At 37.2% G+C, this 17,723-nt stretch overlaps 1 protein-coding gene across 1 annotated transcript in view; it reads left to right on the top strand.

Annotated features, from left to right (window-relative positions):
* Window positions 1-17,723, top strand: part of DTHD1 (death domain containing 1) — a 75,401-nt gene continuing 57,678 nt past the window's right edge. The window contains exons 1-3 of the mRNA XM_025437288.3: window positions 1-188; window positions 11,352-12,655; window positions 14,794-15,409. Of these exons, the coding sequence (XP_025293073.2) occupies window positions 12,385-12,655; window positions 14,794-15,409 (887 nt within the window). The 5' untranslated portion in view covers window positions 1-188; window positions 11,352-12,384. The remainder of the gene's footprint in view (window positions 189-11,351; window positions 12,656-14,793; window positions 15,410-17,723) is intronic.

Here is a 17,723-nt window from a genome sequence, read left to right as displayed (position 1 = left end):
TGTGGCGCAGTTCTTGTTCCCACAGAAACAGGATGTACTTGGTCTACCTAGATGATGAGTGGAACAACATCGTGGTTGCTCGGCTACATCCCTGGGGATGGTTTCACCATGAGGTTCTCCTGCTTGCTGCACTCTTGCTTCACTAGTGGTTCCACTGCTCATTCTCAAAGTCACGGACATCACCACAGGTTTGTAGCTGCATCTGAGGTTGTCTAAATTGATTTATATTCAGCAACTCCCACCTCACTTGCCTGCCTGTGCTCTTTGCTGTTTCTTCCCCTTTACTTTCCTTGTCTAGTCTGTAGCATTCATTCTTCTAAAACCCCGTGTAACACACAGCTGATTTGCCCTTTTGATATAAATTTTTGGTTTCCTTTGATTCTTATTAAACACAATGTTTAGCCATTTCTACTAGATTTTTAAGATCCACAAGGACAAGAACTATTTCTTTTCAGCCATGTATAGAATCAGGAGAATGCTCTGCACACAATAAGTATCGACTGGCAGGCAAATATCTCACTTCAGGACTCCTGTTGTCTATAATATGTCTGTAATAATGTACAGGTCACTTGTCCTCACTTTTATCCAGCAGAGATTTGGTGATAAACACCTAGCTTCTCTCAAGTGGATTATTGCTCATGATCTCGTCTTGCTGTTTGTGCTAGTCATGGCTCATGGGTAATGATTAAAATTGTCCCCAAATAGGTTGCAATGTCTATTATTGGCCCAAATCTCACAGCTTAACTGTGGAGAGGATGTCACCACTATCACATTGGAACAGTTAACATTCTATGGAAGCCGAAGCTGTATGCACAAAGCTGACTTGCTCAAGGATTCATTTGCCTTATTATATTCTGCTTCTTTGTTTATTTTGTAACACACAAAAGGGCATTAGCCACAGCTGCTGGATTAAGTAATGGCTCAAAATATCAGTCTACAAGGTCATGCAAACACACTGCTGTTTCTTCCTTTGAACAAGGATAAGGATGTCAACTGCTACAAAAATCCTCAAAACACACGTATACACTCACATGAATAGCCCTCCCAAGGATCACCTCTTCTTAAAAAGCATACTGAAAGTATTTTTGCACGCGCGTGTGTGTGTGTTCGTGTGTTTAATTCCTAACATGTTCCCTGCTATCTGCCCTTGAAGTGCTCTCATTTTTGGGTTCTTAAGAATGTTGAGATTGTTTCGCAGTTATTAAGCTTAGAGCTTGTTACTGAAGTGAGAACGTATGAAGTACAATAAAATATTTGGGAGTCTGGTACTTTAAAAAATGTAGACTTTCTTAATGAGAATATTTTGAATGTGTTAAGATGCATATTTAAAATCTTATAGGGGTGCCTGTGTGGCTCAGTGGTTGAACGTCTGCCTTTGGCTCAGGTCCTGATCCCGGGGTCCTGGGATTGAGTCCTGCATCGGGCTCTTTGCGGGGAACCTGCTTCTTCCTCTGCCTATGTCTCTTCCTCTCTCTGTCTGTCTCTCATGAATGAATGAATGAATGAATGAATGAATGAAAGAATGAATAAATAAATAAATCTTTTAAAAAATCATATTGCTTATCCTACAAGGTAAAGCTGAAAACTCCTTTTACTTCCAATTATTGAATTAATAATGATCAATTCTTTAGAAATTGTTCCCTTTTACTCTTCTAAGCTATCATTAGAATTGTGAAGATTAATTAACGAACCTGTGGTTTTCACAAGTACCCAAACAGAGGAGTCTGCTCTTCCCACAGACAAACACATTATTTCTCTTGTACATTAGAAATATGAAAAGTCTGATAGTGTTGAACATACTGGCATATTTCTCCTCTTATCATCAGTCCCATCTAGGATATAAGTGAGGCACAGAGGGGCTAACTCTTTCAGAACATAAGGAAGCTTCCCTTATAGAGGCGTTCACTTACTATACTGTCCTGTGTAATCAAATGAATTCATATGGTACCTTTACTTAAATGCAGTTAACTAATTAATCCCTAAGCACCTAGTTTATTCTTTTCCAAGAATGATCTTAGACTTTGGAAAAATACAAACCAGTTTAAGGTTAAGGAGGGATTAAAACCATGCATTTGCAGCAAAGGGATGGTGGAGAAGACAAATTGGACTATACTATTTAAACTAGAATTTTCTTACTCCCACCCCCACCTGAACAAGGATGGCTTATAGCAATCACCATCTATTGCTTTTAAAACAAAATTAATATTCTTAAGCAATAAGCATATTTAGAAAAGCATAGACCTGATTTTCAGACCTGATTTTCAAAAAGCGGTTTCTGTTCCTTTGTAGGTAACAGCCAAGAGTTAAAAACGCCCCTCATCTTGTGTTAGATAATACCACAGAGAGTACTTCTAACTTCAGCTTTAGCTGCTGTCTACTGGCTAGACCTATTTAAATTTCCCTAACCTGTTTAATGAGGTCCAAAAATAAATGTATATTATAGAGAAAACTGAAGCATACTCACTATTTACAGAGAAATGACACAGAGAGGGCACTTATACAGTATGTGACCTAAATAACCCAAAGCAGATTTAATTCACTATGGGAACCTGGGATTACAGTGGAGCCGTTATCTGGGTCTATCAGGAACCATAGCACAATCTTGGATCGTCTGTGTCCTAACAAAGATGAATCCTTCATGAGAACAGGAACTAATTTACTCTTGTTCTTAGTTTTTAAAAACAAATAAAGGTCCCTTATTATATAGCTTAATTCTGAATTAAGACCTGAAACAATAAAAAAAAAAATCATACATTGCTAACAGTGCTCAAAATGACAGAAAAAAAATGTTCCTGATGATATCACTTCATGATGCAGAACACATGGGCTGAGAGGTACTACTGCAGATTCACTCAATAAATAAATAAATAAATAAATAAATAAATAAATAAATAAATAAATAAAGCAAGCAAGCAAGCAAGCAAGCAAGCAGGTAAGGAAACTCACAGACCTGCCAAGACTCTAGTCCGAATTGGTTTAACCAACTGGTTCTTGGCATTTGATTCAAGGCAGCAAGATAGAAAGAAGGAAGATATGCTGAAAGGGCGGGGCAAGAGGGAATAGTTCCACGAAGGAGATGCCGGTGATAATTTCATAATATAAATGCTTGCCTAGGGCCAGTCATGGCTGTCTTCTTCACCTGTGTTGCCACTCACTGGGATCCTAGCATGGCCCAGAACCTGAAGATCAGAGCAATGAGAACGGAAGTGATAGGAAAAAAAAAACGATACTGTGTTTTTTTCTGATATTGGATGTGGTTAATATCTGTAATGAATGTACATAATTTAAGACAGCAATTGGATGCATTGGATCAACATGTCAAGATAACAGTGGTCTAAGAAGGGAGAAAGTTGTAGTTCTGAGGAATTTAATACTTTCTCTGTATAATGAATTTTGTTTCTGAGCAACAAAGATACTTGAGGATTCAATGTGTATCATATGGTTCTCCTGGTAATGATGATACCGTGGGATACTGAGGCAGTGTTAGCCTAACCATATTTCACTGGAAGAGTCCTATTATTTCTGAAAACAGCAAATTACACATCCCTCAGCATCCTATCCTTGCTTCAAAAACGAGTTTCCATCATGTTCAGAGCATAGTTCATGCTGAAGAATTTGTTTTTTGCAAATGTATTTTTACGGTGTGAGGAGTAAGATGGCAATCCCACTTAGGAATAAGGTCTGTAAGAGATGCCATAGAGTATAGGTGAAGGGTCACTTTGTGGAGTTGAGATCTAGAATACTACAGTCATATTCCATTGGTAGATTATATTATGACTGTCCAGAGGAAAGGAGGGGACCTGGAGGTGAACTTGGAGGAATACATAGTTTATATTACGCCCTTATTTTTTCTCCTTTCTAGACTTCTCCTTCTTTCAATTATTTATTTTTTTCTTTCTCTTTGCTAAAACTACCTTCAAAACTCTAATCACACCTTGGAAGGAGTCAAGCCATGAGGAAGATACAGAAATACATTCTAAATACTGGGATGCCACAAACTACACAGTGGCAACGCATCTGGCAGACTCTTATTTGAAAATCTGTCTCGGGAAACTCCGGCAGAGAAGAAACTATACAGTTTTTATTTCACATAAAAATTTATTTCATTGGTCTCATGTCATCGGCCCGTGAATACGTACAGTCAGAATCCTTACAAACACATCAATGACTCAACAGAGAAGTGTTGCAAAACTGTAATCCAAACCTTGGTATTAATTTTGGAGGCCATTAATGCTGTTAAAAAAAAGGAGATTTTGCTAACCAAATAATGGAATACCCTTAATTACTTTTCAATTCAAATATAGTCCCTTACAGCCTGAACAGACCATTTTCTTTACATAATGATTATAGAACTTGCCAACTTGTCAGTATTAAACTTCCAGGTATGACAAGACATCTCAAATTCAATAATTACTGTAATTGAAAGGTAAAGATTGAGTATTTACATATAAAGGAATGCAACTATCTCTGCAAATATGTCTGCTGTAGTTTAGCAAATATGGTGATTTCATTTAAATCAACTCCTACTTCACATCACACATAAAAATGTCAAAAATGAAAGATAAGCTTCAAACTTATAATTAAATTGCTCGATCACTATTTTATTGGCATATTTTTAATGAGTTTCCCAGTTTTAAAAATTCATATGAAAATCATTAACAAGGAGTTAATTGTCTATTTGGACCTCATGTGGAGTCCAGTCTTAAAACTTGTGTGAAAAATAAATTGGTTTTGACTTTTATGAGACAATTGGAAGCTTGAACCCTGAGGAAGTATTTGATAATATTAAGGGATTTTTAAAATTACTTTTTAAGGAGAATGGTATGATGATTTTTTAAAGGATGTGTAGATTGTTTATTACATTTCATCATTGTCTTAATCATCAAACATTTGTTTACCTTCTGCTTGCATCAAGAGTGCTGTGCCCCTGATGAAGTATTTGATAATGGGCCATTACCAGGTGGTAATTATTCCACCTCTGTTTGAGGATCATGCCAAGTGCAACTGACTACTTTTAATTTAAGTTCGTTCTTGAACACCTGCCACTGAATTCCAAGCATTTTTGAATGACAAAATACTCTTTATAAAGTCAATAAGAATATGGGTTCATTGTTCTGAAGTAACCCACTTGATGTGAATATGTTATGCAACTTTAATATCATCACCAAAGGACCTGTAGTGAATGCAACATTTGGCTTAATTCTTTTTTAATATATAAATTTCATATATACCAAAGTAATACGTGAAAAAAAAGTAAAAAAAACAAAAAGTAATATGTGTACATAGTTCTTAAAGAATCCCTAGCATGGCAACTGTAAAGAAAAGCTGCAGTACTTGCCCCTTTCCCTCATCCTAACTGAAATGCCCAATTATCTTTCAAAGGCCACCAGGAACACATCTGTCACTGAATAGATGGAGCTTATGACTCATTTCAGTACAGGAGAACTCCTACCGTTGAGGGGAGCCATGGGGTGTCTCAGTTAAAGAGATTTAATAAAGAATTGGACTTTGGTTGTGTGATTTGGGGGAAGTTTCTTGCTCTGGATAAGAAGCTGTTTAGAAATGGGAACTATTCTATGATTGGATATTTCTGTAAATCTTATCTATAGGGAGGGAAGACTAAAGAAATACTAGAACTATGTATACTAAGAGTACATGTACTGATACTAAAGTTGGTAAGAAGTAGCCCTCTGTCATAAAAGCTGAAATAGGGAGATAATTGGTCTTTTGTGGCTAGAATAATGCTCGTATATTGTTTGTGTTTAGACATGATTATAGAGGGGTCTTCATTTCGCCTTGATCCATTATAGTCACAGAGTGTCCTTATACGATATTGATGTTCTGTGATATTTTTTGCATTCAACAGAATATTAGAGACTAGCTGTGAATGTCAGGTCAGTCCCTAACACCACCAGGGCCTAGCAGGTAGCAGTGGACTTGCCCTCAGAGGTCAGGAGTTGCTTTCCTCCTTCCCACATCTTTCACCAGGGGCAATGGCATTCAATTTTTTTTTAGCAGTTTCTTCTGGCACTTACCTCCAGATTCCTAAATATTAGTTTCTGCTTATTCTTAAATATTTGATTTGTTTTTAAATATTTGACTTCCTGCTATCGAAATAAGGCTTTGCTCTCATAGCCATCACATTATACTCATTCTCCACATGCACGCCTACTAAACTCATTCTGGTAATGTACTAATTATCACCGGTATCACTTAAAAGTAATTACAGTTATTTTTGTTATTATGGCTATGTAAATACTATGCATAGCAGGGCTATATAATATACTGTTATTATATATCCTTTCTTTTAGAATTTTATTTTATTAATTGTCTCATTTTATTTCATTTGCCCAGTTACCAATAATTCTTCCCCAAAATTCTCGAGTAGAATTGCAAAACTTCTTTTTGAATGGCTAAAACATCAGATAGTTCCATAGTTCCATTTCCCCCTTGTAGACAGCCCTCCTGGACCCTCAGATGACTGCTGTACCCAGGACTAGGAGCTCTTGAGGCCCTGGCCACCCTGGACTTCATTTTAAGCATTTAACTCATCCGTCCCTCTCTTTGCTGGCTTTTCTATTTCTTCCTGATTGCCAAGCTTTTTTTTTTTCTTCTGTTAACTCTGTTGCTTTTGATGGGTACACCCCCTAGTAGCTTCCAAGAAAGTTTACATAGGAGGCAAATTTTTTGATATGTGCATACCTGAAAATGCCCTCTCTCCCTACTCCGCACACTTTACAAAATATTTTCTTAGTTTTTTCCACTTCTATTGAAATAGAATCGACAAAAGGCTTCATTGTGTAGGCATAATTGGTGAAATCATTGGCCATTAGCAATTGATTCAGCCTCCAGCCCCTCTGGTCTCCCCACCTCCCTAGAGAAGAGTTTGACAAGCAGCGGGCATCCAGGGGGCTTTCCAAAAGCCACTTAATTAATATAACAAAGAACACCTTTATGGCTCTCACTGCTAATGAAGTTCTAAGAGTTTTAGAAGGCCTGTTCCAGAAATGGGCTCTAAAACCAAATATCTTTAAAAAATAAATAAATAAAAATAAAACCAAATATCTTATTTTTTATTATAAATCACATTGTCAAAAAAATTTAAAAAAAGTAAATCACATTGTCACAATATTGCAAGGAGATTATCACCGTAGTGTTAGCCGATCCTTTTACTGCATCACATCACTTTTTCTCTTTTGTGTCCCTGCACACTTGCAAGGCAGTTTGGGGGAAACAGAATTCTAAGTTAGAAAGAGGTTTCCCTCTGAATATTAAAGTCACAACTCTGTTATTTTCTATGTCTCGGTGTTGCCGCCGAGAAGTTCAGTGCTTTCCCTCTTCAGAGGCTATTAAGATCTTTGTCCTTGGTGTTTTGACTATTCGCTATGACATAACCAGTTATGATTTTTTTCTTTTTGCATGTATTGTTCTCAGACCTTTCTATCTATCAGTTCTGGGAAATGTTCTTATATTACTCCTTTGATAAGTTATTTCCTTTAATTTTTTCTCTCTGGGGCTCATATTGGTTGGGCTACCAGCATTGAACAGTTAATTTCTCTTAACTTCCTTTTTTCCCTATTGTTTCTTTGTCTTTTTGTTTGACCTTCTGGGAGATTTCCTCAACTATTTACGCCTACCCATATACCAGCTTGAAAATTTTCTGTTATACTATTTTCATTTCTGTGTGTTCTTTCTCATTGTCCAAATGTTCCCTTTTTTGGAAAATCTTTTTTTTTTTTTTTTTTGCTTTGTTTTGTGGATGCATTATTTTCTCGTATCTCAGGCTCTAAAGATGTTAATTATAGCTTTGTTTGATATTTTCTCCTCTTGCCTGTGTTTGTTCTATTTTTTTCAAGTTTCATGTTTGCTTAAGTGTCTAACATTATATTAGAGGCTTTTTCCAATGCTTGACTTCCTTGTCTGTTATTCTTTTCTTAAAGGTGAGGCATTAGGAGCATTGTTAGAAAACTTTATATGCATAGATGGGGCTTATGACTGACGAACCAGATACTTCATTGTTGATGACCTGGTGGGGGCAGGGCAAACTTCTGGGAACAGGGAGTAAGGGGGGGTTGGGGGGGTTGAGGAGGTGGGGGGATGTGCTAAAAGTTCCACTATTGATAGATTTTTCTCTTGAGGTGTTCAGTTACTCTAGAGAGGAAACATCTCATCTTCTGCCTGAGAGGTTATGCTTACTGGCACCTGTTCTTAGAACTGAGCAGAACTGTAGAGTGGGACCTCAGTAATTAACATTGTCACATTTTACTTAACCTTTCTCATCATTATAGCACTTCCTTCCATTTCTTGGCTCAGCCTAGGCCTCCTACCTTCCTGCTGCAGCTTCTTCATAGAGAAAAGCTCTAGCTTCCCCTGCATGGCAGAGAGAGTTGTCTGGCTATTTGGGGCAGAGGAACAGATTTAGGAATCTGCCTACACCCAAAACTCAGTTTCAATAACTTGCTTCTATTCCTCACTTTATTCTCACTGTCAGTGGTGCTGGTCGTCTCTAATTCCTGCTACCTTCTGAGATTCCATGGCAAGAACTGGCCTGTTTTCTACTCTATGGGTGCTCTCTTAGTTTGGTTAAGTCATATAACTTGTCCATCTGCTTTTGATCTTCCAAAAGATCAACAAATACAGATTTGTTGTAGACATCTTTTGTGTATTGTAGTATCACCTGTCTTCTTTGTCTTTGGGATTTATATATTATTTATCCTCTTCAGTGGCATTTTGGGAAGAAGCATAGATAGAATATAGATCTAACCTGTATTGTTTAACCAGAAGTCTTAGCTTCAATTTTTACCACTTCTTCTTAAAAAACTTTTAAAAATTGATGAGCACACTGAGAATCCTGTAACAAATTATTGGGGGGGGGGGGCAAAAACAAAACAACTACTTTTCCTACTTCTTCCACACGTCATAGAGTTGTATGAATTTGTCCAAAACAGTTAAAAGATCAACAGAAATTCAACAAGAGTTTTCAAGTGGGGCAAATTCAGTCTGTGCTTACTGTACCAAAAGCTCTGATGTAGGCAACTGCAGGCACTCAAAGAAAATAACAAAATCAGATAACAGGACTCATCACATTGACTCATAGTATCTCAAGCATATGTAACTCTTTTGCTTATATCTGATTTATCAACCATTACTCACTATAAATTCCATGGAAAGTGGCATACCTTGCCATGCTTCAAACTGTGTTGTCCTCATCTCCTGACTAGCATCAACAGGTTATTCAATCTCTTGAGAGTTTTCTTTCTCAGGTAGTAAACAAGTGACGATCCTACTTAACTTAAATTGCATCTCTACTCACTGTGCTGCTTTTAATGTGAAGAACTGTTGATTTTCAACCACATAATGTTTCGTATGAATTCTCGACTGCATGCTAGTTTCTTTCATGTCAGTGGAAGCCCAGAGTTCTCAGTAAAGAAAGTAAAAGAAAGTCTTTGTAGTGATAATAACTAGTAGCCACAATGAAGATGATAATCAGATGTCAAACCCATTAAGATGAATTTTTGCAGTTAACGTCTGTGGGTGTTACAAATCTTGATCGCAAATGTCAGTTCTTTCCATGGTTAGAGATATCAATTCATTTAAAGCAAGAGGCAGGAACATGCAGATGCTTGTTTTAACAAGTAAGTGTAGCATGGCCTGTGGTAGGTCTGACTTTGCAAATATTACATGTTCTTGGGAAGCCAGACAGAGAACAAGTTTGAACTTGAGGGTAGCAAATGTCAACGAGGCTGGAGTATGTTTTGGGTTTTTCCCCCCTACCCTGAGAAAGAATTTTCCCATGTATCTAGAAGGGAAAAAATGTATATTGGTCCAATGTTCAGCATTTCACTATCAGTGATATTCAACACTTAAAATGTGCATGGTGTAAATCTCCATCGATCTCTTCTACTTCATCCATCAGCTGTTTGCTGATGACATTAAAATATGCCAATATTATTCTGACTTTTCTTCTTAATTTCTAGTTCAATTCAAAGAATTGTCCTCAGCTATCTTAAACTCTGAAACTCCTAAATTAATCCAAATATCCATCCATCAAGTCTAATTTTTTCCCTAAATTCCTTAATCCAAAGACTTTTTTTTTACTATCTATTCAGTCATCCAAACTAAAAATCTTTGTCACATTCTGCTACCAACCACAGTTCTTTCATTAATGGCCAATAAATATTTCTCAAACAAATGAATGAGTGGATTTTCAATTTTTTTGATTCTCTTCCCTCTAATTAATGATTTAATAAATTCCAGTCACTTGACAGCAAACTGCCTCTCAAGGCATCCCCTTCCATTTCCTGTAGTGTTAACACTCTAATATGGGCCCTCAAGCCTCCTCCCTCTCAGATTTCTACCATCTAAATCATCTGCAGCACAGCTTTGGTCATCTTTTAACTTGGTTTAAAAATATTTAATTTCTCTCTTTTGCATGCCAAACAGAATTCCAACTTCTCTTCCTGACTCTCCTCAATTATTAGACTCTTCTCTTGTCACTTCCTCTTTTCAAGTGGGGGCAAATTCAGTCTGTGCTTACTGCATCAAAGCTTTGGTGCTCCTCTGACTCCTTACTGAATCCTCCTCTAAAAAGCCATGCTTTCCTATTTTTTATCACACTGGGGCTGTTTCATAGCTTCATGCTTTTGTGATTATTTCCTATGCTGGATCATGTGATTACTTCCTATGCTGGAATTACTTCCTATGCTGGAATGTGCCTTTTCTCTATTGTCTAGCCTGCTCAAATCCAGAACCTCCTTTAGCCCCTAATCCAAACACTTCCTTGGCCTCTAATTGGAATGATTTTTCTACTCTTCAAACCTTGCATGATCTTTTTTTTCTACTTTTGCTTTATCTCTCATCACCGGCTGAGCTGCATTTTCATATTCTGTTATGTGCCTGCCTCTCTTCCAAGTCCTAAAAGGTTCTAGTCCCAGCACTTACTGCCGAACCCACAGTAAATACTATAGAGAGTCTTTAGAAATGATACTGAATTAAAGCCATTATATACACTATTAACAAAAATTAAATACATATTTCAGGAGTTAAAGAAAAAAAAAAGAAAAGAAAATTGAGTCAAAAAATGTTTAGTATTGAGAAGGTGAAAAATATTTAAACATATGGTCCATGATGTGGTATAAACTCATATCTAAAAAAAAATTGCCTTTTTGGTGAACAGAGGTTTACTGAGCCCCTACTTCTGCCAACTACCGGGCACCTTGCTTCCTTCCACAGTTTCTTTCTTTTTCCTGTAGACTCTTCAAACCATATGCAGCTAGAGTGGTATTTAGGCTTGTGGTATTCATCCATTATTCTTTATTCACTGGATTTTATTTCCTTATCTTGTCTTCCAGGCATCTTGAATGTGACTCTAAGAATCCCAGTGTTAGATGAGATAATGTGAAGCTTTCACCTCATCTGGTACCTCTGAGAGAACATGAGTTGGTCTAGAAGACATTGCCCTCTCCCTTGGTGACATATCAGGGTATCAGGAGAGGGTTTGGAGGGGAGGAAGCAAGTTGTCTTGGGTTTTTCCACACATCCCCATGTTCTCGTGGATCAAGCTCTGTGTTGCAGTGGCCTCGTACACAATATGCCAACTGAAGGGCCAGTATTGACGAGAACTTGTTGCATTTGAACTTTAATTATACATGGTGAAGAGAAAGTCGCTCTTCAGGTTTGCTTTATTTAGTGAAGGGAGAAAATCTAATTTATCTAATTAGAGAAAAATTATCACAGAATAAAGAAGCCAAGCACATATCTCAATCTCACTACAGACTTGACGTATGTATAAATATATGCTAAATAGAGAAAATTGTAAAGACCAGCATGTAACCATACCCAGCTTCAACAATTAAGTAACAGCCCATCTTCATTCATCTGTACACCACTCCCACACTCCAAGATTTTTCTGCAGCAATTCAAACATTATATTATTTCATTCATAAGTATTTTTAAGTATCACATGGGAATCTCATTGGCAATATTGTTAAATAGTTTACCTCTGATTAATAAAGTTCTCATCCAACTATTGAATCTATATTTTGTTGCCTCAAAACTTGAAAAGCATACAGGGCTTCCCATATGCATATTGAATATGTAAAACTTACATGGCGAGTGGGATTGTGTGAGCTAGTTCTATCTCTGTGATTAATCTATTCTGTACACAATGGCAGCCAGGGTGCTGGAACGCCCCTCCTTTGGTCACCTAGTAACTTTTCACTGGTCAACAAGAAGCTGAATAAACCATTATAATGTGAGAAAGTGCTTGGCTGGCTCACTTGGATCATCTCCTAGATTTTAAGAGAAGTATCATCGCCAAGTTTGAATTTACTGAACCTTTAGGCTTTGCTGGCAGAAAAGAAGCATTCCACTCTTGGAGCACAAATGGATTCAGAGGACATGGGCTCAGGTAGACTAGGCCAAATACTGAAGCAGATTTGGAGACAAAATCTGATGCTAAAGCAGGCCCTCCTGGGTGATAACCCTTGGGAAGGGTCTGGTGGGGCCACTTGGATAGCCACAGTGGTCTTTCTGGGTCAAGAGCTCAGTGGGGCCCTTCACCAACTCTTGGAGCACACTGCAGGGACTCTGCACTCTACCTGCCAGCAGCTGTATGTACTGCTTGACAAGGAGAATCAGTGTATCTGGAGACAAGGCAAGTATTTCTTTTATTTATTCTCTCTCTGAGAAATGTTGATTGAGTAGTCATTTTGAGATGTATGAAGGAGTGTACAAGGAAGGCTAAGATAGAGTCTTAACCACAAAGGACTAACATCAGAGTACAGGAAATAAGGTAAGACAAATGCAAAATAATGCCAGGGACATTAAGGCCAATTCCACTAAAAACTTAGAAAGTTCATTAAGACTTCACAAGCAGGCAAGATTCCATTTTTAGAGTGGGAAATAGGGAATTATGCTAGATCAAATGCTGTATTTAAACTGAAGGTTGAGGAAAGAATTGGATTTATACAGCTGGAAATTAGTATTTTATTTTTTATATTTTTAAAATTTATTTATTCATGAGAGACACAAAGACAGAGGCAGAGACAAAGGCAGAGGAAGAATCAAGCTCCCTGCAGGGAGCCTGATGTGGAACTTGATCTCAGGACCCCGGGGTTACTGCCCTGAGCCAAAGGCAGACAGTCAACCCCTGAGCCACCCAGGCGTCCCTGGAAATTAGGAATCTTGAAGGAGCATTCCAGGCAAGGGTATTATCAGCAGGACCCAAGATTAAAGGTAGGAAATTATCCCTAGTTTGAGCTAGAACAAGCAGTTTTTCTATATTGCAATAAGGTATTCTATTTGTAGAATTATTTGAGCTTAAACTCATTATTGCAAAAACATTAGAAAAACTGGGGTGGGCTGGGCTATTGAATTGGACCCCCCTCCCACACACACTAAGAGGGGAGCAGATTCTTGGGAACAATCCCACTTATGGATGCTGAGAAGTATGGCAGGAAGAACATTGTATCTGATGAATATGATCTCAGACAAGAGTTACTCTAGATGAAAAAATGGGGGTGTCATGAAATCCAACTCTAAAAAATAGAATGCCAAGGCAAGTGGGCAGGTCTCATTGATCAGGGATCCAGGGGATAATGTTAAGAAATTATCTAGAGGACAGTTGGTAGACATCAGGGAAATCTGCCCAAAGACAGCATGACCCAGACCATATCAGCTGGAGCTTATAGGCAGATCTCTAGTCTCTGGAAAGAATTGAATATAGTCCTAGGCAACATATTGAGATAAATATTTATTCATGGAAAGTGATAAGGACACAACTACCAGAGCAGGAGATCAAAATAAAGATGCTCTTAGGTACAAGACAAAAACGCAAGTCAGAATCGTAGCCCAAAGATAAACTCAGCTCATAAACGGGTGGTTTAATGATGATTCTGAAAATCCTGACCTATAGGGCTATAAATTACATATTCCTTAGTTCAGAATTAAATTCTAAACATTGGAGAGTTGCTAAACCTTCAAGAAGTGATCAGATGACCTCAGCTGTGAGCTGTAACTCAGAGGAAGGATGGGCAAAGAAGAGAATGATAGAACATGAGGATGGAGTAAGAGATTATATCAGATCAGATCATGGAAAGGTTTACACCAGAGTGAAGAGGTTTGACTTGGTATAGCAGCCTTTGAGTAGTCAGTGCACATTCTAATCAGAGAATCAAGACGTGTTACAATTAGAGTTATTTTTTGGAAGACTAATTTGAAAATTGTAAATGAATAAGCTCAGCAGGAGGAATAGTGTAAACTTAACTTAATTCTCATAGCAGCCAACCAAGTACCTAATAAAATATAGCATCTGCAACAGTAGAAATAATGTAGCTATGGTATGCCAGCTCCCCAAGTCTCATCTGAAGGGTTTTTGCTGAATTTCAGACAAATAAGTATAAGTGGATCAATGATAAACAATATAGTACAAAAGAGAAGGAACAATTCTCAAAATCATCAAGGAATGATTGAAGGAGATGTTGACTTCAATTGAAGAATTTTATGAATGTGAGGGGACCATGGTATCTGCCTTCAAATAATCAAAGCATTTTCATGAGCAGGAGAAACTAGACTTATCCTGACACTGCAGTAAAGAGCAATTTGTCCCCAATTCCTGAATGTATTTAAAGAGTAACAGTTGTACCAAGGACTTCTCCTTCAGGAGGAAGATAGGCTTAAATGCCTGGTAAGGGTCTTGGTAGGTTTCTATCTTGCTGTACCTCCTTTGATGTCAGTGGAGAAATATAATTTGATTCAGTTTCGTATTTTATTTTTTTATGTATCTATGTGCAGAAATCTCTACTTTCATAGACTGCCTCATGAAAATAAATGGATATTTGGGGAGCACTGCTACACTTCTAAAGAAAGAAGAAAAAGAGATGTGTAATTTATGCGGCATGCATGATGAATGTACTCCACTGCAGACAATGTCCACCATTCACAATATCAAAGCAGCAGACATTGCTGCAAGAGGAGAACAAAATGTCATAGAAACAGCTACTGTTTCTCCCACAAATGGAGAGCAAAGTCCTTATACAAACCAGGTCCAATTAAAAAAAAATAAAGCACATATGAGTTCAGAATCAGTGGGGGAAAAAAACAATACATCATTGAATAGAGATGTAACAGAGCAAGGGGAGTCACAGAACAAAATGTTCCCAGATAATGCAGAAAATGAAGATGATAAACAAACAGAACACATGACTGTTGAGAACATAAATGGCAACAGGGAAGAGATGCATGACATAATCCAGACAACAGAAAGAGAAATTCAAGAGACCTCAGAAGGCCCAAGAGAAGAGATTACCACATCCTCAATAACATGTGATATCTCCGGCAAATATCTGAATAGTCTTCTTTCCAATGATTCAGAGAGTCTAAAGCAAAAGAATAACATAATGGAAAAAGAGTAAGTAAATGCAATGTGACAGGTGCTTGTATATGTCTACTGATAGGTGTATTTCTGTAGTTATTATACATAGTATTTATATATGACTAGAATTTTATATTTCACTTCAGATCTCCAAAAGAAATTGTGAATCAATAATTTAGCTTAAATTAGTCCCAGTAAAATTTAAATGACTGCTATTACTAATATTTTTTTTTATAATTTTAGGAAACAAACTTTGTTTCTTTAAAGAAAGAGGAATTGACTATAGGAGAAAGTGGTTTAAGTGAACAATTGTCCAGAACGTGAACACTCCTCTAAATCACAACGTTTTCAATTATAATAAGAAAAAAATGGGAGGCTATGGAGAGTTCGAATACTAGAAAAGCATTTTCTAGCCTTAGATTTATTTTAGCTATATCCTCAAATGAATTCTCACATTTATTTATTTATAAATGATCATAAATTCTTAACCTGTGTCTGTAGACTCTGGGGGGCAGGGTAAGCTTTAAGCAGTTTTTAAAACTGAGTGTATATTTTCACACCTATTTTATTTCCTTGGGGATGGTCCAGCGCTTTTACCAGATTCTCAAAGAGCCCATGACTTCAAAAAAAGAAAATGTTGAAATTGACAGATACACTTCATGAATTATCTCCCTTATACAAGGGGATAATAATCTCTATTTGTCCAAATAAAACATAAAATAAAATAAAATATTCACAGCCATAGTTTTCCTACAAAGATCACGCCCTTAGAAGGCAATGAGGAATAATGATAAAAATCATTGCTTTGGGAATCAGACTACCTTAAATTTTATCTCCTGTTTTTTTTTTACATACTAGTGTTGTAACCCTTGGGCAGCTTGCTTCATTTCTTAGCCTATTTTCTTCTTTGTAGAAATAATATATACTTCCTGGGATTATTTGGTAAGATCAAATGAGAAAATCACGTAAAGGGCCTTGTACCACACCACTCTGCAGATGTTCAGATGTTCGAGCTGCGCTGAATGTTTGTATTTGATTTCACTCTCAACAACCCTCACTTTCTCTACCTCCCACATGCTTCCAGCCTTCATGTAACCCCTTTCTGCCGTGATGTTCTTTTCAGGTGTAAAATACCATTTGCACACCACAACTGAGTCTTCAATCTCAAGCAGCTCGTTTTGCTATTTTGACCTTAGTTATCTCATCAATAAAATGAAGAGGTTGAGTGGGGTTAGCTGTGAGGTCCCTACAGGGCTGAGAATCTAATGACTTTTATGGATGTCATCGACGTACATTCAGTGCATGAAAGACCCCATAGTTCCAAAGAATTACTGCCTCTGCGAAATAAGCATTAAGTTAGTTAATGTGAAGTTGTCCATTTTATTTGAGAAAAACATTAACATTTCATATTCGCACATTCAGAAATGACTCAAAGCATCAGCTAATGAGTCACTGCTGAACCACTCCCTCTACTACCTCCCTTAGGTGTTCCCCAGTTTGTGATTTCCTCTTCTTAGCATCCAAACCAATTGTGCTTGGCTTGCATAAGTATACAGATGACTACTCCTTTCAGTCCTTTGAGCCAGAAAGCCATCAGGCTACTTAAAATATGTGTGTCATCAACAAGACCTCACTAGCAATCTGTTGTGATTCTTCCCTGGAGAGCTTTCTGTGAGAAACCTATCTCTCCTAGTGTCCTTGTCCCAGTGTGTATAGACTCAAAGGGAAACAAGAGTAACATAAACCAATCTGATTACTTTAGCTGCTGGACTAGATCTATTTGACTAAGGCTAGAGAAGTGGAAGCATTTACAGGTCTCTTTACTCAGTCCATCTATCTGTCTTTTAGAAGAGTGTATGCAGATAGTTTCCAGGGCACAGAAGAAAATAATTTTTGAAGTTAATACAAGGCTGGGCCACTGTATTCTCTATTAAACAATTCAGAAATTGTTTCACACTTTCTGTAGTACCATTATCACCATCATCAGAGAATATACAAACAGATCAATGTACTGGGTAGTTTTCCTTCTAACTTGACAGGTTCAAAATTATAAATATAAATAAATAAACTCCTCTATAATTTCAACATTTTTAAAAGATATCTATGTTAACGGGCATTGTAAAATTCAATTTACTAAGAGTTGAAAAATAGTTAAAACCTGATTATTCTCGAACGGGGTATTCATGCTAAATTTTTATTGATGCTCTCATTTATCTTTGACATTCCCAATACTTCAATCATTTCACTAATAAGAAATGAGAAATATTGAGAAGAGGAGAAACTCAAGCTGATAATTTTAATGTAAAGACCTACCTTATGGAGCATGCATTTTATGCTAACCCCCTATTAT

Source organism: Canis lupus, chromosome 3 (assembly GCF_003254725.2).
Source record: "Canis lupus dingo isolate Sandy chromosome 3, ASM325472v2, whole genome shotgun sequence".
Lineage (NCBI taxonomy): Eukaryota > Metazoa > Chordata > Mammalia > Carnivora > Canidae > Canis > Canis lupus.
The sequence above is the reverse complement of the archived record's forward strand: the minus strand, read 5'-3'. Positions and strand labels throughout refer to the sequence as shown.